General features: G+C 43.1%; 2 protein-coding genes across 5 annotated transcripts in view; both read right to left on the bottom strand.

The window, feature by feature from the left end:
• Window positions 1-1,291: 1,291 nt before the first annotated feature.
• Window positions 1,292-11,478, bottom strand: brpf1 (bromodomain and PHD finger containing, 1). Of its 4 annotated transcripts, none has more exons than XM_084553146.1 (16): window positions 11,273-11,478; window positions 9,250-10,037; window positions 8,829-9,018; window positions 8,428-8,715; window positions 7,578-8,095; window positions 7,149-7,338; window positions 6,927-7,058; window positions 6,617-6,745; window positions 6,056-6,437; window positions 5,084-5,392; window positions 4,712-4,987; window positions 4,478-4,625; window positions 4,107-4,240; window positions 3,291-3,406; window positions 3,022-3,176; window positions 1,292-2,315 (listed from the first exon to the last, which is right to left on the bottom strand). In XM_084553146.1, the coding sequence occupies exons 2-16, from the start codon at window positions 9,990-9,992 to the stop codon at window positions 2,132-2,134; spliced, it is 3,894 nt and encodes a 1,297-aa protein (XP_084409272.1). In that variant the 5' UTR covers window positions 9,993-10,037; window positions 11,273-11,478; the 3' UTR covers window positions 1,292-2,131. The 4 variants fall into 4 exon arrangements, with proteins under 4 accessions (XP_084409272.1, XP_084409273.1, XP_084409270.1 ...); XM_084553147.1 differs by having other exon boundaries at window positions 3,291-3,343; XM_084553144.1 differs by having other exon boundaries at window positions 6,927-7,338.
• Window positions 11,479-11,891: 413 nt separating this feature from the next.
• The window catches only part of LOC311494009 (serine/threonine-protein kinase WNK2), a gene marked incomplete at its 5' end in the record, with an annotated part of 39,844 nt that continues 30,770 nt past the window's right edge, over window positions 11,892-20,965 (bottom strand). Inside the window, 4 exons of the mRNA XM_084552844.1 lie at window positions 11,892-14,484; window positions 15,067-15,365; window positions 19,345-19,554; window positions 19,737-19,966. Coding sequence (XP_084408970.1) covers window positions 14,134-14,484; window positions 15,067-15,365; window positions 19,345-19,554; window positions 19,737-19,966 — 1,090 coding nt within the window. The 3' untranslated portion in view covers window positions 11,892-14,133. The remainder of the gene's footprint in view (window positions 14,485-15,066; window positions 15,366-19,344; window positions 19,555-19,736; window positions 19,967-20,965) is intronic.

The raw sequence follows: 20,965 nt of genomic DNA, 5'->3' as shown, positions 1-20,965 counted from the left end.
AGCCATCCCCAGCAGGATGCAGCCTGACACAGGCACACACACAAAAATGGTTCAGGAACAACTCAGAAAAAACATGAAAAACAGCACAAGGTGTTGACCTGTCCTCCAGATTCTCTAGATCCCAAACTGATCAAATATCTGTGAGATGCACTGGAACAAGCCTGAATCACAGAGGCAACTCCCGCCAACCCATAGGACCCAAAGGCCCCCACTAACAACATTCTGTAGCCAGACACCCTCAGAAGGCCGATGTCCATTCTGTGATGAGTCATACAATCCTTGGAACATATTCCAAGGACTTCATTAGAACACTGAAGTTAACAAAAATTCCTGGAAGGACAAATGATGAACTATGTTGCGAAATACGAATATTGTGTAAAACTTGTGGAAAGAGAAACCATGATGATATGCCTGTGGCTGGAGAGGCTGACGCATTTTGCCATGGGTAAACAGAAAGAGTTTGTTTGTTTTGGTCTGCATTTAATGCTTATTTGGCCAAGGGAGCCGGTAACATGGATAATGGAAATAACTCACTGTTGATGTTTTTGTAGTGATTCTGCCCTTTTTAAAAATTCCATTATGATAACATAGTTTTTGGATTTCTACAGTGAAGTACACGTTTTATAAGGAGGGAAGTTCGATAAAAATACTACTAAATGAAAAACTCTTCCACAGTGCACAAGGTGAAACCATGTACTGTATTTACAGTCAACGGGTGTAACCTAGATAATGGTTAGACATGACTGGTATGTTTCTTAAAGGCTGTCTGACAAGTAGAGCAAGTCTTCTGGCAGTCTGTGGATCATAGATTCATATACCATACATTACATCCAAGGGCGAGAGACCTGCAGAACCAGTGTAAGGGGCACTGACTGTTGAACACTTGTTGATGAGTGATCTGTTTAAGAAAGGAGTGCGTTTTTAGCCAACATCGGAGCTGAGCATACTGTAAGTCCGGTTTCCACTAACTGCACAATGACAGAAACTTCTGGCCTGAACAAAGTATTGTATATCTTCAAGGTGTCAGATGACAGTATACATGCCGCGTTCACAAAAGAGGAAGTTAACTTGAGTGTTCTGGTTCCAGAAATTCTATAGAAATTAAAGTTGGTCACGTTAACTGACAGCAAATCTCAAACGTTCGCATAACGTCACATCATTATCAGAATCTGTAAAAAGTCGCTTATGATTCACTCTTTCCTTGGAGACCACACAATGGTCTCTGGGAACATAAGCAGGAAGTCAGCGAGAACAAAGAAGATAAACAACCCACAGGTTTAAAAAACTCAATTCTTTTTTATTAAACTTCTATCTTTATGCAATCTGTATATATAAAAGTTCTAAAGCCATCAGCCTGAGACTAAGACAGACAGTGAGGCAATCATGTGTTTCAGTTTAGTCCTCATTATTCATGTGTGACACGTGTTAACAAAACCGTAAAAACCAGACTGACGGACGAAAAAAACGCCACACAGCGATGTCTCGTGGGGCAGGAGTGATAAGTAGTTCATGATGAAAGGAGTTTGTGGAAGAGTCAGCAGAATAAATTACAGTAACGTTGGTTTGCCCACGATTCAGGCTACGAGTCTCTATTTGTGCTCCTCTGACACGTGACTATACACTAGCACCAAGCCCGTTTTATTTTCTATTGAAGAAATGGATGTTGGATGTGACATTCTCAGCCATACGCATTTACTGGACATGCGCTTCCCCGTTCGCTTGTAACGTGACACGTGGGTGGGCCTGTTATGCGTGAGAAAGACAGGGAAAGGCAGAGATGTGTGTGCGTCATAGTGTAGCACTATGTTCACTTTTGAGCCTGTAAACCATTATCTCTTTAAACATATATCGACCACATACAAGGAATAGTTTTGACTCATGATTCGGAACATCATTATTATCAATACCATTTTTTTTTTTTTTTCAATTCTCTTAAATACAATATTTTACATGTCGGATTAAATACGGTTTAGTGTGCATGAGTGTGTGTGTCTTGGGGCAAAAGCAGTGGACGTTATTCTTCCCCACTCTTTGCTTCTGGCTTCTTGTAATCTATGATGTAGGGCTGGGCTCTCTAGAGAGAAACATAAACTCCACAATGCTTTCAAGGACAGACACTTGACTTCTGTTTTCAGTCACTGTCACTAGTTTCGCTGCTGGGGTCTCCCTGCACCTTGCTGCGGTGCTGCATGGCACGGTGGTAGGCCACCTGCACCGACTTGCGGATGTTTGACTTCCTGCCCTCCAGCATCTTCTCCTTGTCCAGCTCCTGGTCTACCCCGAGCGGCACCAGCTTAGAGCGTGGCAGCCACTGCCTGCATGCACACAAACATAGATGCACTTAAGTGTTATTATGTAATGGTTCAAATTCATTTACACAAAGGCATGCAGCAAAAGCAAACACAAACACATCTACTGTTTATTCCAGACAGAGTTTGTTAAAATTTAATAAAGTCTGATTGATTTTCTGAGTCGGATTAAGTTCCTCACTCTTTAAATTGGGAGTTCGGACAGTTTACAGAGCACCAATCTGAAAGCAGGTGAATGTCTGAATGTCTTCTAAAAGGAGAACGACAAACGGAACAACTGTTGTCATCAGTTGTTCTCTGTTGTACTCTCATACTCTTCTTCAAGATTTGAACAGAAGTGATTGCGCAGCACCTGATGACCTAAAATCTGACGTGTTCTTTCCCTTGTCTCCTGTTCTCTAAAACCACGTTTGCCCCATTTCTGCTAGACGTTCTGTTGCTGTACGCTTCAGTTACGTGGACTGCAGTTTGCTTTGATGTGATGCCACACACAGAGTTACTTGTGTGCGTACATCCAGTAATCTCAGTAAGCCTTTTCTGCTTGCACCTTGTTTTCTTCTGTACATTTTTCTTGCTCATTTCATCATCACGCTGGAAGTACTAAATGTACGCGAGAATAAACAAAGAAGAGGCTGTAAGGGTTTTTCACGACAGTCCAATTAGATACAATACAATACAAGTTAGGTGAGACAATATGACCCTCAGTACTAACCATGTTCTCTTGTTGTCAAAGAAGAGGACCAGGAACAGGTGCTCCCGGGCCTCCTGGGTCATTTGCTCCCCGAGTTTCAGCACATCCCGAGGGGGGACAGGTATGGGGACACCCCGGTGAAACACCCCTTCCCTGGGCATCTTTGGGTCAATTATCTGCAGGGAGAGAGGAGCATAAAGAAGATTAAACTTGCCACCAGTAACTTCAGGAGCGATCACAGTTGACGTGACTTTGATTTGCAAGATCTGTTCAGTCCAGTTGTGCCTCACCAGAGCTGGATATGAAGGGTAGCCTCTGCACTTGGCCCACACCAGGTCTAGAGCTTCAAGAGAAGAGTAGTCATCAGAGGTCATCCAACATCCTGGCCTGTCTCGGCCACGCACCACTGACAGCAAGGAAGACAGTGCAATGTTACGCAACTTTGCTTCCAGCTAAACAGCTGTTGTGCACATAATTGCACTGTGCTAAGCACTTATTGTTACGTTACGTGTTTACTGGTATATATTTTGTTTACACGTAGTCAACAACTGCTGTAACTGCTGTGCCTTCATCTACAGTTTAAAGAAACTGAGATGAGCGGAAAATTTAAGATGTCGTGTTTTCTGTACACCTACGCTGTTTTTGACATATGAGCAACCACAGGAAAGAAAATAAGCAGTTTTACCTTGGCGCCATGTCTTACACGATCTTTAGCACTGTCTGTGCCAGACTATACAGAAGTACTATGGTGCTGTTTGGATGTTGTGTACTGCTAGGGCACATCCTACTCTATTTCTTTTCTGGTGAAATAATTTGAAAGGCTGATCTGGACACAGGCTGCTGAATCTGGCCACAGGCTGCTGAATCTGGCCACAACATATGAATACTTTCAGTAACATTTCCCCTGTTATTCTAGTCAAATCATAACCCATCAAATATGCCGTCATATCAGATTTGTTTCAGACTTAAAATACACGACAGCTTGCCAGTATTAAAATACCAGAATAAATATTCAAATCATCCCCAGAATACAGTTAACGGTCCATATAAATAGAAACTCACTGCATACCCACTGTGTGAGTTTCAGTATGTGAAAGTGTGCTTACAATGTGAAACGCTCCGTGACCCTCCGACCGAGTAGGAATCATTTTCAGTGCCTGACGTTTCCTCACTGCTGTCTTCCTGGAATGCGGAGCGTGAGAACGACGCCTTTCCTCTGCCCTGCTTAGAGGGGGTCGTGCTGAGGGGGGCGACAGACACACAGAATTGTATTGAGGAAGTTTATTGTTAAAACAAAGACAGTTTGCTTGCTTAAAATGCTGGGACTCAAACATGCAGGAACATTTCTATTGCACAACCAAAACCCTGCGGTAAAGGAGGCCAAAGAGTTCAGCTAAAATGTTTGAGTTCATTCACCGGTCACAAAGAAACAAAAGATCAGAGGCGCTTTTAAGAACACCAGATGTGCACTAATCACCTGGTCCTGTCAGAGGCTGCACTGCTGCTGCTGCTGGTTGTGGACTCAGAGTCTGAACTTGAGCGAGGCAGACGTGGCTCATTTCTGTAAACACGGAAGCTTTCTGTCACAGGCTGGTTTCCTGTATCAAAACCGTTACTTGGCAAGCCTGAGAAGAGAGAGACAGAAAGGAGCGAGTGAGTTTTTGAATAAAATTCAACATTAACAGCTTATAGCGCGCACCGTCTACTGTACCTGGCAACAGGTCGTCATTATCACTGTCGCTGTCAGAGCTAGAGCTGGTGTGGGGGCTGCGGGGCCTTTTCCTCTGCCTTTGAGACAGGAGGGGGAGCTGCGGGGGGCCGATGGGGCTTTGGCTCACTCCTGCCCCGCCGTAGCCAGCGTCCCGGTTTTTGGGTGGACGTCCTGGCCTTTTGGGTGGTCCAGCCATTTTTTGATTCTTCTTGGAGAAGAGCACAGATGTCCGACGACCCACCTCAGGAGCCAGTGCAGATGAGGACACACTCAGCTCTTGATGGAGAGAGAGGTTTATTTGTTAAAACATAAGAAAATATTTATTATGTTACTGTCCTTCTCATGTTGCACATTAATGATATTAATACACACCCTTTCCACCAATCTCCTGGCTGCTGCTCTCTCCCCCCTCATCGTGGTGTCCTGCAGATGATGAGTGATGGGGGAGAGATGAGCCACGATCTCCTCCGCCCATGGACTCCCGGCCCCCCATGCCAGGGCCTCCCTCACGCTGGTGTGCAAGCTTCCTCTTGATCACACTGATCTCCTTTCTAAGCGCTTTGGCTCTGCGAGATTGACCGATGCTGTGCTTCCCTGAGCTGACCTCATCCAGACGCACCTGCAGGTAATGCAGCTGCTCCTCCAGCGGCAGCCGTCGCCTGTTCTCAGGCAGGAGCAGGTCTGCCAGAGATAAGAAGTGAAATAATCATAAAGAAGTCAAATATGACTGGCAACTGGCAGGATGCAGGGATGTGGGTTAATTCCTGGTGGACAATACATGGTAGATTTAAGGAAGTGGTTTGTTTTTAAGACAAAAGTAGTAGTAAAAATCCAGCATACATGATGAATGAGGAGCTGGGATGATGTCTTAGCTTTGCTGAGAACTGCATTATGTGGATGACATGCGCCATCTACTGGTCATATGGATTTAATGTGCCAAAAATCCTTTTGTTTTCCTACTATATATTTTTTATTCGGCATCTTACTCCTCCACGTCTGTGAAGATATCTGACAACCACATTCAATTGTTGGGTAAATAAATCAAATAACACCAAAAACCTCAGATCCTGTTTCTTGTACCTCTTCTTCCAGCCTTACAATATTTCACTCACATTTGCGTGTTACAGTCAGATGCTTTTACTCCATCTTATAGCCTTTTAGAACATATTGTATCGCCTCAGAGTGCAAGCTCTTAACTGGCCACAAAATGTTGTTGGACCAGCTGGAAGTTCTTTTTAAAGACAAATCCTCTGAGATATTTTGCCTCTCACTTATTTTCCTTCACTGCCGCTTTAGAAAATTCTGCCAAAAACTTTCCAATTAGAGTGAAAGAAGCACACTAACCTTCTTCATTAGAAGACAACGGCCGGTCTCTTTCCCTGTCCCTGTCCCTGTCCCTGTCCCTGTCCCGCTCTCTGTCCCTCTCTTGGTCACGTTGGCTGTCTGGGCTCGGCTCTCGAGGGAGGTGCATGCCGGTCTCATAGTCAAAGCCTATGCGTTCAGCTTGGCGCCTGGCCGTTCGTATGACGGAGCTGCCCATCTCTCTGAGCCGAAGGGCAGCGCGGTAGAAGACTGTGTCCTTGGCGTTGTACTTGAGGCAGTTGTTGACAATGAGGCCAAAGTCGGCCTCAAAGGCCTCAAAAGTGAGGTAGCGATGGGACTCCAGCAGGTTCCACATGGTCTGAAAATCCATTGGAGTGTCAATGTGGTCCAGGTAGTCTGGCACCTGGGTGTTAGAAGGTAGCGTTCAGACAGGAGGGAGTGAATTTCTGGCTCAGATGTGATGTGTGAAAATGTTTCAGAAGGTATCATCCAACTCAGCCAGCTACTAAACGACAGGTGGCCAAAATGAAGCTGGAACGAATATGCAAAATTCTTGTGTTTGTGACTATCGTGTGCTGTTACCTCTGCCAGCGGCACAGGCTCCGTGAAAAAGTTGTTAGTGTCTCTTTCCTGTAACTGTTCCAACGTGCTCCTCAACAGCACCAGGAACGGAGTCAGCTGCATCTCCAGCGCCATCTGCTGCACTTTAATCTGAACAAAGACACATTTTTAACGGGATAAACAAACAGAGAAATCTGCACAGTAAGAGGAGTGTATGTGTACACAAAAACGAGATGAGTAATAATCACTGTTTTGGGAATAAACCAGTGCCCTATTGGTAATGAAAGTTTGTTGATATTTGACAGAATTAAATCTCATTTTTTTTTCTCACCGTCTCCCTCTTGTGTTTTTCCCTCTTGCGTATGAGCTCCACCAGTAGTCTTGCTCTTTCCAGGTCGTGCCTCAGCCTCTGCCATGCCTTTAGCTGCTCCTTTAAGGCGCTTTGTTTCTCTTCTGTGTCCCTCTGCCACACCAAAACACACAAACTCATAAAAACGTGAATACAGCTGAAAAAAACAACGGCTAAATTAATGCAACATAGGCAAACATTTACCATAGGAAGTTGTGATGGAGGCGGTGGTGGGACAGGGTCAATATGCCGCTGTGACTGCAGGTGGGTTTGAAGCCGGCGCAGCAGCGGCACGCCGTTGCGACTTTGTCTCTTCAGCGTCCAGTAGCTGTGGAGTCGTTGCATGAACTGGCTCTTCCTGGGTACGGTCAAGTTACTTGTGATTTTGCTCAACCTGAAGAGAAGCAAACACTGCTTTAACTCTTCAACTCCCATGTCCTGTTTTTGTATTTTCATAAGGAATTCAATCTCTGTTCCAAGAGGTGATCTAGCAGCAACTGGGATGTTATGAATAAATAAAAAGACACTTAATTCATCACCAAAAGCAGTGACTTTAAACAGTATTAACAAGTAAACTATATGCGCTTTCTGGAGCCGTATAGCACAAACAATACAGGTGTAGTGGGTGACTACCTGTGGGGAGGTATGCAGGGCACAGACACCACCGGTGCAGCAGCTCTCCTCTCAGCTAAGATCTTCCTCGCCCTTTTCATTTTCAGCCTGGATTTGGCCTTCGCCCTCTTTGCTCTTTCAGAGCTCCAGCCCTTGGAGTCGTCGTCGTGACCGATGCTGGGCTCGTCATCCTCCTCCAGCTCTCCTTCACTGTGAGACGACCCCATGCTGGCCCCGCATACTCCTCCCAAAGGCCGGGCCGATCCGGGCGGCGTGTGGATGTCGCAGTATGCCGTCTTGCGGACGCTGAAAGAAGTGCCATTGGCCCCGGTCTCTCTGACAGGCTCCATTTTCATATAGAGGCCTGCCTGCTGGGCACAGGTGACGTGGAAAGCCGTGTAGCAGTTGGCTTTGTGACACTGAATGCAAGCGCCCGAGCCACGCTGTTTGCAAATGTAGCAGGTGAGCTTCCAGCGTGCGGGAGGGATGTGCTCAATACTGTCGATCGGCTCCAGAAACACTGTGTTGGCAAAGCAGACCTGAGGAATGACAGCAAATCTTACTTTTAGATCAAGTAAAAAGGGTCAACAAGACAACAGACTGAACGAGCCCTGCTAAACTTAACAAATACACCAATCTATAAGTTATATAACATTAGCTCCATTTCTCATACCACTTGCACTTAGCATACAACTAAATGACCAGAGCAACATGTGCGGTCATCCAGATAATTTCTTTGTTGCACATACAGCACGTATCATCCTCACAGACCTGGGCAGGGTAAACATATGCACAATGCCGAGTAGCTTAATATCTGCATTATTATGTATATCTACTCAAACATTGTGTATATTGTGATGTAAAGCTTCACCTCTGGGATCCAGAGGGCGCACACTACATGGGCCCAGCGTGCGTCATCTGTCTGTTTGAAAGCACCGCCCTTGTTAGGACAGAGAGCACAGTCCACAGCCCGACTCGGTGACTGCAGGCAGCGACGACACAACCATTGCCCCTCTGGAATATATGGCACTCCATAGCACTCTTGGTGGACTGCCAGGTTACACATGTCGCAAAACAGGATCACATTGCTGTTCTGACACTCTCCGTCGTTGCAGATGCAGCAGACGGCGTCTTCGTCGATTAAGGTACTGGGATCCGCCTGAGGAAAAGCAGCGCACGGACACATCACGGTTGGATGCAATCAATATGCAGTATATCCCGAAAATGTCGAAATACCGTCTTCTTTTCCGTATCCAGGTTCAGTTCAGGTACCTTGTTGTGGCTCTCGAAGTAGGACTCTTTCTCTAAGCGGTCCATGAGGTACTCAAAGACCTCCTGCGGGATGGGTGTCACGCCGTCACGCCGCCGCTTGTCGTTCATGATGTCAAGCCAGATGTAGTCCTCCTCATCAATGTCATACTCCACCTCCTCATCCAGCTCCTCCACAGACTTATCAATGTACCTGCAGTTCAGAATTAAAGTAAAATGCGGATAAGTTTTTACACAGAGTTTATGGGATGAAAAGAAATGTAATTATTTAGAGTATAGGAGTTGGCACCAACTTCAAATTTCTGTAAAAAGAAAACAAAAAAAGAAAAACAATCTCAGGCCAAATTTGCTGATATGTGCACAACGATAAGTCTTAGAACAGCAGATCATTTGATTCTTATATAAGCTCATTGATGATGCAAACCTGTAGTAAGATAAAGGTCGAGGAGGGGCATCAGGTCTCTCTTGGTCCAGTTCTCTGAACACCGCCTCTGGGAGCTTGACTGCCGGACCAGACTGAGCGCTGTGATGATGAGATGAGCCGTCCTTCTTCTTTTCTTTACTCTTATGCTTCCCAGACTTTGGCGTGGCTTTGCCCCCATTAGAAGATGGGATGTCTGAGCGGTCCTTGCCGCTGCCTCCTATTTCGCCACCTCCAGCTCCGCCGTCACTGCCGTTACAGACCCCTCCCGCACTACTACCAGTTCCAGATGGCGGAGCATCCTCTGCGTCACTGTCTTCCTCTGACACCACATCAATGTTCTCAAATATGCTGATGCGGTGTATGCGCCCTTGAAACTCCAGCTCCACCATGCGCTGTGCCTGAGCATAAGTCATGGTATCCCTCCCCGGAGAGTGAGAGCGCTCTGATCGATTGGGGCTACCAGGTGTGTTCCCCCCATGCCCTGGTCCTCCACCGCTGTTTCCTCCACCGTCATCCGTGTCCCCTGAACCAGCCAGCGACACACGAGGAGGCCGTCCCTTCCTCTTCTTCTGGGGCAAAGTCTGCGCAGGGGTCGGGTTATCATGGTCATAGTGGTAAAGGTGATACTCAATGCCGCTGTAGCTCTTGTAGACCTTACGGCAACTCTCCACAGGGCACTCATAAGGAGGCTTGGTGGCCCGCAGATTGTGACAGAACGTCTTTACATCAAAGTCCAGCCCCATTGTGCCAACAGCCACCGCTGGGACAGAGGGTGTTCAAGTTTACATCTGAAACGGGAGAACACAAAGGGGGAAACATGATTTAAATGGCTGATTGAAATGTTGTGTGCACAAAACATATTACAGTGATACAAGATACTGTCAATGAAGTGTTGCAGACACCAGTCTAGACAAGTCGTGTCTGCACGTTGTGCACCTGTTATGGTGCAGTCACGTGACCCTGCTCCCCCAGAAGCAAACATATTGCTCTGCTGTGTTATCCACTAACAGGTGGAATATAAATCAGCATTATTAATATTTTTATTATTATTTTAATTTATGCTAACTTCAGTCGTGATATGTGCGGCGAAAACAACTGCAAAAGCTTCGTTGTTCCTTGAAAAAACGTGCACAGAGCAAACTTTAAGCTATCTTGAAATATCCCAAGACAACCAAAAGACTTTTAACCCAGCTAACGTTAGCATTTTGCCCCCTGAAACAATGAAACATTGCTGGCGCTATTAGCCAGCAAGCTAACGGCGGCTAGCAAACAACAACAACACCAAGTCACCTCCCAAATAACACAGCTAAAGAGAACATAGCTCCTACTCACAGAGCAGTGGTAGAGACCAGCAAACGATGGCTCATCTCATTTTTCTATCCTAACGGACTCATTCAAATCACTAACGTTCATTTCGCGTGCTAAACTGTAGCTGTTGACGGGGCAACCGTTAGCCACACAAAGACAGTCGTCACGTAAACGCTACGGAGCATTTTAATGTGTCTAATTAACAAGAAATAACACACGGCAGAGTGTTTGGAGTTACACGTATTGTAGCCTGACTGTAAGTACGAAGACCATTCAGCTCCAGTGTTTCCCTCCACAATGACCTCACCCTGTGGATCCCAGACACTCGGCAGCAAAATGACAGTTTAACGTCTGATTTCATGAGGCTAACACGCCTCAGCAGCGCGTGTCCTCAAGTTTAGCACAAATCAAACCTGGGTCCACCGCACAATTAACATTAGCTATTTATTTCTGTAGCGAAATATCTCTGAAATATGTTGCGATATGGGGTAAAAAAAAAAGAAAAAAAAAAAAGCCAGGCACGCTTGTTGTGCATTAACGTCACTTAGTGTTTTCAGGGCACACTGTGTTATGATGGATTACTGTAATTATAGCAAACTTACGCACATAGTTACCTTTCAGCGGTCAAAATAAGTCAAATGTAGCCACAAAATAATGGTTTTCTAACCGTTTAACACCAAGACAACAGATCTGGACTAACGTTATAAACACTTACTACTCCACGTTCCTCCAGACTGCGTGCTTCGGAAACGTCGCAGCGCCTCAGAAAGGACTCAGGTCGATTTTTAATTCATTAGATACTCCCAGAAGAGAACACGGGAAGCGTGGGTATAGTAAAACGTATTTTATGATACGATATAATATCCCGATCATTTCATTGTGTTGGGAATAATTCAGGAACTCGTTTGAACAAAAGGGGCAACCATTGCTGTAACGCTACGCCGTAGACGCGCGTCGACACATTCGCCACACAAAGCCGGATCTATTTCTCGGCTTTGGTTGTACATTTTGACCCACTGGGGACATTTTAACAGAGATTGCATCAATTCGTAAAATATATTTAATCAAAACGACAGATATATTTATTTCATTTCCAATATATTTTTTCCAGTGTTCGTGTTGAAAGTTGCGAATCTGTGGCTTCGTTTCAAAAATGTCGGGAGTGCGACTAGTCAGGCCTGCAGTCTAAAACACTTCCGGAAATAACTTAACCAATCCCAATTGAGAATTTATTAATGTACCATTTTTAATCCCGATTCCAAAATTATATTAAATTATACTCAAAATATTAAAATCTGAAACAAAAAAAAACAATGAGACATACCATCAAGCACAAAATAATATTTATTTCTCTCTCAACATACAGTCTGTGATTAGAGTGCAGCAGGATAGGGTGGGGTAATGCAGTGGGACATACAGCAGGCAAAAGCAATCCCACAGTTTAAATACGAGCCTTTGACAATTAGAGCATATTCAGCAGGGGGCAATGCTGTCCAGGGAGAAGTGACATGGGCAGAGTGAGAAGCCTCCGGACCGCTCCTCCTCTTCTGTGCATCTCATCTCTCTCTTTCCGATCACTGCATCCAAATGAATAAGCCAGCTCTAGTTGTTCCCTCCTCTGCTATCCATGACTTAGCAGCGAGGGAAGTAGAACAAAACATACCAGATACAGAGAACAGAAATCTCTTACTACTGGAAGTATTTCACCAAAGCAGAAGACTCTGCATAATATCCTATAAAAGTCCAATTCAAACCGAATTGATGGAATAATATACATCAAAGCAACCCCTCCTTCACCACCCCTAAACAGTCAAACAAAATGTACAAATACAAACTACAAGAAAACTGTACAGTTCACAGCTTGGCAGGATTGGGGTGCAGAAACATTTCAAATGTGTTGTGGAGATGTGAAACGTTTAACCATAGTAGCTGTATTGTTTTGCTTTGCATTGTGGAACATGAAAAGTTGGCCATGCTTGTCAGTGTTAAAAAATTACAGGTGGGTGAAACCCACTATGTACAGTGTAGGAACTCCTAAACATACAATTAAGAGAGACTATAGGTTGTGCAAATCTCCCGCATCAAGTATCATTTGAATTCTGCAATAGATTACTGAAAAGATAATCAAATAAAAAGAGGCTGACATCAAATGCAACCTCTGAAATCAACATGTTTTTACAAGGCAATAACACTGCTTTATGGGCATCTCTTTAATTGAATTAGTCTTATTTTGAAGTACCGCTTAATGTGAAGAGAATGCTTAACTATACAATGAAATCAGCTAGAGAGACAATAGCAGCATTAAAAAAAATAAATCAAGCTTTAAACATCAAATAAGTTAAAAACAAACTGGTGATTGCACAGAAAGTTTTACAGTGTATATGCTGAGTACTAGCAAAGTTGACCAGAAATGAATTCAGAGTTTGCTGGGTGAGTTGTATTATTCATAGTTTGCCTGGTAACGTCTGTCAGTTGCTGGGTGATTTGTAACTTTGTTCAACTTTTCAGCTTGCTCCTGTTGCAAACATCAGAGATAAGGCTTGTGGCAAGGCCACGATCAAAGCTTTGTGGAGGGGTTAAATTGCACTTTTGAGCCTCAAGCCTTCACATATTAATTGCTACATTCTAATCTGAACACTACCAGAGGCTTATACTGTAGAAAGAACTATGTACAGTATGTATGGCTCTGGACACTGCCTTTCCTATGAGCACAAGGCTACAACACAGCCAGCTCCTGTGCCGTCCAACGCATCAGCTGTCCTATCAAAAAGAGGCTGTGTCCGACTGAACCATTTGACCTGAATCGAGTGGATTTTGGCTGCTGGCGTATTTTTTCCTTCGCTCATCAGTCGTACATTAACCGTTTTGTTTCTGCAAGGCATCGGTACATCTCACCACTATGGCATTCCATCTGTCACAGGGGTGGAAAGTAAACAAGAGTTAAAACATGATGCTATTATTTAAATAAGAGAATATACTGTGTTAATAGTGCAGTACTACAAGGGCATTCATATGTAAACCAAAAACAAAATGTTCTGTAATGCATTAAAAAAAAAGAAAAGAAAAAAGACTGCGCTTAAGCTACCTTACAATAAAATAACTTTGACGCAGACATGCTTAGCTTCACAGAAGAAGGAAATAAATCAATATCCAAGGCACTACATTCCTTCAAATATTCTCATCATAAATACTGTCCTGTTATCGTATCTTACACCACTGTTATTTGGATTCCAATGTAGTGTTTAAAGTGTACATAACACAAATAGGCAAAAGCAGTGTGAAAAAATAGAATAAAATGAAATCAGTTTTTGTGACCGCAGATAAAATGTTTTGAAAGGCTGAGTTAGTCAAGACCAAAGCCAAAAAGCATTAGGTATTCAGTCACACTTACTTAACATGTACTGTATAATATACATACACACGCGCACATACACACAGTTTACTACAGATATATGTGTTGTATAAAGAATACCAACACTTCCGTCATGTTATTTACAAGACCAGACTATGTACATGTGTGGCTCTGGTGAACAGAGTAGAGTGGACTGTCCTGCACATACATGCTAACAAAGCAGATCAGGTAGTCCTAGTGGTTTTTGGAGAGGGGCCGTTCTCGGGGCTGTGCATGACCAGGGGGTAGGCTTGGATCCCTGGGTTTGTCATTGTGCCATAAGGCATCATTCTTGCAGCACCAAGCAGGCCTACAGGAACCATGGACCCTACAGGACTACGCATGCCGGCCCACTGCTGGGAGTAAAGAGGACCAGATGCCATCCCACCATAGGAGCCTGCTGGTAGCAGGTAACCAGGAGGGAGCATTGCAGAGGAGTTTGGAGATAGGGTTGCAGGTAAACCAGGGCCTAAAGCAGCAGTCAGGGGGCATGAAAGAGGCAGCTGGAACTTGCTGGGACCAACATGGTATTTCATCTGGAACAGAAGGGAGTTGGTGTGCAAAATAATGGAAAGAAGGACTCATCATCAAGTCAGATCAAAGTAGAACTCAAACTGATAATACATCCCCTCCATTTGTGGCTAGGTTTACATGGATGCAAATATTGCACTAATAATAAAGTCAAATCACAGCATAAATCAATCAATTAGATCCAAACAGATTGGTCCAAAGGAATGTGACAAGTTTCTGAGGGGGGCCAAAACAGGGAGGTAGCAACACAACTAGTTGTTCAAACTTTGTTTGAAAAGATGAACAAACTTGGAATTGAGGCGTTCAGCACTGTCAAAAACGGGTTTATCCATCAGATGAGTTCAGTGTTAGGGGTTAGAGTTAGTGTTAGTGTCTTTTCTTTCGTAATATTTACTGCATATGAAACGCACATGTCAAAAAAAGGTATACTGTGATGTTTTTGGAATATATAAAAGCATATATCCAATCAAATTGTTCTATTTATCGTCCATGTAAAGAGTTAAGTTGGAATCTCCAATCAGATTCGGGTTGAAGAAATATCGTCCATGTAAGTTTAGCCAGTGATTTCACAACTCAGTTCCGCATACCTCATGTGTAACTGCTCCCATTGGTGGTGGTGCTCCCAGGTCCCGCTGGCGTCTCTGCTGCTTCATCTGGTTCAGGGAGGGTCGTGGCTGATTGGCCGCCGCTACGGTCTCCTTTGTCCAGTCGTCTACTAGTTTGTGAAGATCATCAGTAAACGTGCCTCTCTTGTTGTTGCTGTTGTTGGTCTGGACCTGAGCAAGTCGTGTGATTGGCTGAGGAGAGGGTGAGGGTGTTGCTGCAGTGAGTGGCGGCTGTGTCTGACTGGAGGCTGTCTGAGCTGCAGTGGTGTTAAGAGAGGACCCTGAAAAGACACAAACAGTCTTAAAAATCCATAGTTTAAAAAAAAAATAATCTACTGTGAAATCAATTGGCTGCTGTATGGCAGAAATCAGGGCAGTTCTGACAAAATGACCCTATAATGACATCTCCATGAAAGCCACCTTTCAGTTGTCTTAAGGATCTTAGTGAGTAAATGCATATACAGCTACAATTGAGACACATATTTTGCCAACATAGCAGCCAACAGATTACAAGATACATGACTTTTATGAGCAATTATAGAGAAATGAAATGTTTGTTATGCAAGCAATGATACAATTCAGCAATCAAGACATGTAGGCAACCTGCCATGCAAAACAAGAAACAAAAATGAATGCAACAATACTGTACGCACATCGTCAACAAGAACGGCCACAATTTAAGTGCCAAGAACAGTACAGAGAAAACAAAGTGTACATACGAACATAAGGACTAAAATGAGGAGGACAGAGTCAGAAAGACAGAGAGTAAGAAAGTAAATGAGATAGTTACTACTACTGCGCTCTTTGCCTAGACATAGTCGTTTCAGAGTGGACCCTATAAAAAGGTAAAACAGCACAAGACAGAAACAGTTAGGCCAGGACACACTGCACACCACAAGTATGTGGACAAGCTGCTTCAAAAGCACATTCAGCTATCAAAACAATTAGGGAGAGAGAAAGAGGAAAAAGGAAGACGGGGGTTTAAAAATCAGTGAGGAGAAAGAGCCTAGGTGTTCTCTTTAAAACTGGCAATCATCAAAAGTTGACTATTAGAAAGTGTAACTGGCAAGTGTAAGAGAAAGCAGCCATGGTTTGTGTTGTTGCATATTAGTCAGTTCCTGACATTCTACTCACATTATCAGGATCATATTTTATGTTGCAAATAAATAAACTAACAGTGTTTTCTGTTGATTACAATGACACCACTGTCATGTTTAATACCTCTACACATAAAGAGGATGCTTTGGATTTATTCGTTTGTATGAATTAATGGTCCACAGTTACAGGAAAATTGTGTTGTCTATGAAAGGAAGACTGGAGCCTGGATTAAAAAGAGATCCCTTTGTCGATGTGAGAATGCCTGTGAAACAAAATGTGAAACCAAAATAAAACAGCACACAGATACTAGCTGGAACTCATCAGAGTCAGCACTCGTAAGAAACATGCAGGTAACTCAGGAAAGGTGACAGGAGAAACAAAATAGTAATATTGATGATACAGCCCTTCATATGGCGGAGCAAGTCTCCATCAGTGCCCTGCCTGGCGCCTGCACCATGCACGTCTTCTCCATCCAAACATGAGGGACAGAGAGAGCTCTCCTTTACCATAGCAAAGGGCCCTGCCTATCAGGGACGGGTTGGGGGATTTTCTCTGTGTTAGTATACACAGGACTGCAGACTTGGGCAAAGTGCCTCGACTTGGGAGATGTCATACAATCAAAATTAAGAGTGGATGGAAACACAACAAATAAATAAGGTTTAAAGACTTTGGGATTTTCTCTTGCTCTCACACACACACTGTTGTAGAAACAGACTCGCGGTCTTATTCTGGATCTAATCTGAGACCCATGTTTGGACAGGACTAGCCATTCACAAGCCTCAGTGTGCTCGTGGGGTCTGTTTTTAAAGCCAGAAGCACTGCATAAAGCAACTACATGAGAAGGGGGCAAAATACCCACAATTTAATGGTTATGAATGTAACTGTGGTTCTGTGAATTGGAGATGATTGCCAGAGGAAAAACTGTACAGAAGAGTGCCTGTTATATCAAAGTGGCAGTCTGGGTATTAAAGCCCACGCACACACAGATGTTTAAGTGGCAGCGAACCCTGGAAATGTTTCCTTTTCAATCTTGGCGCCAACATTTTGCATGTTGGCTTTTAAGGGTAATTCTGAATTGACAGAAATATAGCTACTCCCTCTTTCTGACCACTAAATATATACTAAAATAGTTAGGGAGAAATATTGCTCATAAAACATTGCTGAGATTGCTGTCGTCGCTGTGAAAGAATATACATGTACTGAACAACAAAGCACATGTTGCACAATTATCTGACAGTGCAATACTTTGCAGACCAGGAACTGGAAACTCTTCTGGAGTCGATATCAAAAGCTACCGGATTATTCTGTACCTGTATGCATAATATAGTCTCAACAAGGGGAGCTCAACTTCTGCCTAAGAAGTAACATGTTTGAGCTCATTAGGCAAATTTTTTTCAGAGATAAAGATCAAAAACATGGATGCAAAAAAATTTAATTTAAATTTACTAGGGCGTGCACCAAACATTTTAATATTTACTCATACAGTAGCTGCTTTAATTAAGTCACTTTACAACAACAACGGTCTACCAGGATCCATTGGAAACACTCTTTGCTCAGACAACAGATGCTTCTTTTAGATGCAAAACAGCCTTTTTAATTCAGGAGGTGACTCAGTGTTCAGTAAAGACTGATAGAGAACTTAATGCCTGAACAACAAAGGCTTTATTATGAGGGGAAGTCATCATTTCTGTTCTCTTTGACTAACAAGCAGCGCTAACAGTGCCATTAACTACATCTAAGTGCCCCAAACACAACAGCTAACCAGAGTTAACAGATTAAAAGACACTGAGTAAAGTCATAAGCTAAAACATAAGCTACATAGAATGACCTGCTTCAAGAAACATTTCCTGGATACCCAAGCCGTCTAATTTCATAGTGTGTGTCTGTGTTAGCCAGATTCAATTGATTTGTAGATACGGGTTTACCAACATCACATGTGCATGTGATGTATATCCTCTGGCGGTCAGAAAAAAATAACAGAACAGGAAGTACAGAACAGAAGCTTTGATACTATTGAAGGGAAGTATAGGAATAGAAAACGATGTGATGTATGTTTGGTGGGGAGGCCTGCGAGGAGGGTGAAATAAAATATCAACTATATTACTGACAAATAAAGAAAAGGGCTAATAGAAGAGAAATGTACGTTAAATAAAGAGAATATGGAAATGAGTGAGGGGGAAATAGAAAAGAACAAATACAAACAGATGGACAGAGACACAGGTCCACTGAGGAATCTAGTGCGTGGTTTGCTACTAGATTTATAGGTGACTCTCTCTGACGTTTGGTGGTAAACCGTCCAGCCTGTAAAAATGAATATAAGAGGGAAGAAGAAGAGAAGAAACAAGAGAGACACTTTGTAAAAGTGCACAGAGACTGGGATGAGAAACCCCCACCATCAAAAGCACCAGAAAAGGACACCAAGAAGGAGTGCATGTTATGAAGAATCCCACTATATTATCTGACAGGAAACGGGAAACCATTCACTATGATGATAATGACTAACTTCAAGTGATGATACAGATCCTTAGTAGGGGGGATGGGGTAAAGGTATTGGTAAAGGTATTGTGGACAGGCGATAAGGAGACCAATCTTTGAGTCTCAACATTTTTCCCCCTTTCCTTTTTTTGCACAATACTCTTAGTAAACCATGCTTGGTTAATAAAGTGCAGTAAGTGTATGTATTATTATAATTCTTATCCTCTATACTGTGTAATATGGCAGATTAACTGCATAACTGCAACAGTCTTTTTACAGGAATGTGTCACATTCCTGACAGACATTGTAGATTAATTTATAGATAAAATGGTTATACATTTACAGCATAATCTTAGATGTAATCTAATATACAATGACAAATTAACACTTCTTTCATCCATCCGATAAATAATAACTATCTGATAAGACGCTGACGTTTACAAATCTACACATCTAACATGACTTTTACGTTAGTACATGCGTTTTAAATGTTCTTAGTCCTACAGTCCATACAGTATGAAGTTGTGCTGAATTATGCAGTTCCTCACTGTCCAGTTTGTTGTTCATGGACGATATGAAAAACACTAAGAACTTTAAGAATTTACCTCAGCCCTAATGGCGGTTTTGTAGACCGCATGTCCCATCCGCGCACACACACTAGCATGCACATGAACCTGTAATGTGTACCTTGACCAGCCATGCCATCACCATGTAGCCCGGCGTAGATGTTGTCTGAGGAGAAAGAGCCCTTCAGCGAACAGGGTTGCTGGGTGTGGACCTGCTCTGTGGCGGCGCTGGGCTGACTGCCTGAGCTGGAGCTGCCACTGGAGTGGGCAGAGCCATCTGACAGAACAGAACTTTTAGCCGGGGAGCCGGATGAACTGGCAGCACTCTCACCTTGGTGGAAAAAAAGAAATATATTAATAATAAAGTGTGAGTCAGAGTGAATCACTCTGATTCACGCACTCCTACAGTTTTCAGAACTTGATGCCATTCCTGTGTTTTCAAAAAAAAAAAAAAAAAAAGAAGTGTGCCGATACACATAAACACTCATCACCCCACCATCCCAACCCACACACCTTTCCTCTCCACACTGGTGGTGTTGAGATTGTTTTTGAGCTGCTGCACCATTGGATTGAGCAGTTTTCCAGCTTTCAGCTTGTGTTTGCTGGCCCTGCGCCTGCGGCCAGTTGGCGGTGCAGCATGAAGCAGGCTGACATTTGGGGGCAGAGTTTTTCCCAGCTCCTTGTACAAACGCTCGATCTCATTCCTCTGGAACGCCTGCAGCTCAGAGATCTCCTTCATGTGTCTAGTGAGAAGGTACAAGAAGAGAACAAAAATAAATCGTTAGTTTATTTTACATAAATGTGTGTAGTAAAATATGCTGCTCTTATTCCACTAAATCCTCATTATGTACATCCAAATGATATCTGCATCAAGAGTTGTCAAGTCTTTCAGAAACAAGTTGTGCCGCATTAACTGACAAACTAGGACTTAATCACATCTGATCAGTAGTCTTTATGTCACTTATAATATTAAGCCAAGACGTGTCAGCACAAAGGTCACCGGCCAAATTTGGGACAGAGATGCACGAACCGGCCTCTGGCATCAAGATGCAAAGATATCTGTTTGATTGACCGTGCCTATCTGATCACATCACTCCAACACTGAAGCTGAAAATGCCAAAAGTGATCATTTGTTCATTCAGTTTAGTGACATTAAGATGGCTGTAATGTTAACCACTGGCATTTGGCAGCTAAAAGTAGCACTATAAGCAGCGACTAGCACTTGGGTGCATCGTGTAGAATCCAAGTAGTTGCTGCTAAAAATTAATATCAAGACTGAACTAAATATTTATCATTTACTATTAAAAGATGAAAAAAGTTTGCTGAGGGACTGTATTCTTCCAGAAATACAAATACACAAATTGTTAAATGTCTAATGGCCACTCGGAGGGATATACCTGTTCATACGCAAACAAAGCTGTGGACACAATTATTTTTTATTTTTTTTATTTTTTTAATCATAAACACATTTCAGCCTAAGCTGTTAGCACCATTGTGTAAGCATTTATACTTATCATGTAGGTGCACGTCAGCTCTGATCTGACATATAACCATAATCACTTTCTTATTATATTAATGTTGATTGATATTTGAAAACTTAATTTGTGGCATTGACACTAAAGTCATATTATTCTGCAATTAAATTAGTCAGACCAAGAGAAATGAATTTAGTCTGCTCTGTAAAATGGTTTTGTGAAAACACTGCTGACAGACTTTTCAACACATCTCTGCAGCTGCATGAA

Source organism: Chelon labrosus (assembly GCF_963514085.1).
Source record: "Chelon labrosus genome assembly, chromosome: 10".
Lineage (NCBI taxonomy): Eukaryota > Metazoa > Chordata > Actinopteri > Mugiliformes > Mugilidae > Chelon > Chelon labrosus.
Note: the sequence above shows the minus strand (reverse complement) of the source record. Positions and strands in the feature narration are given on the sequence as shown.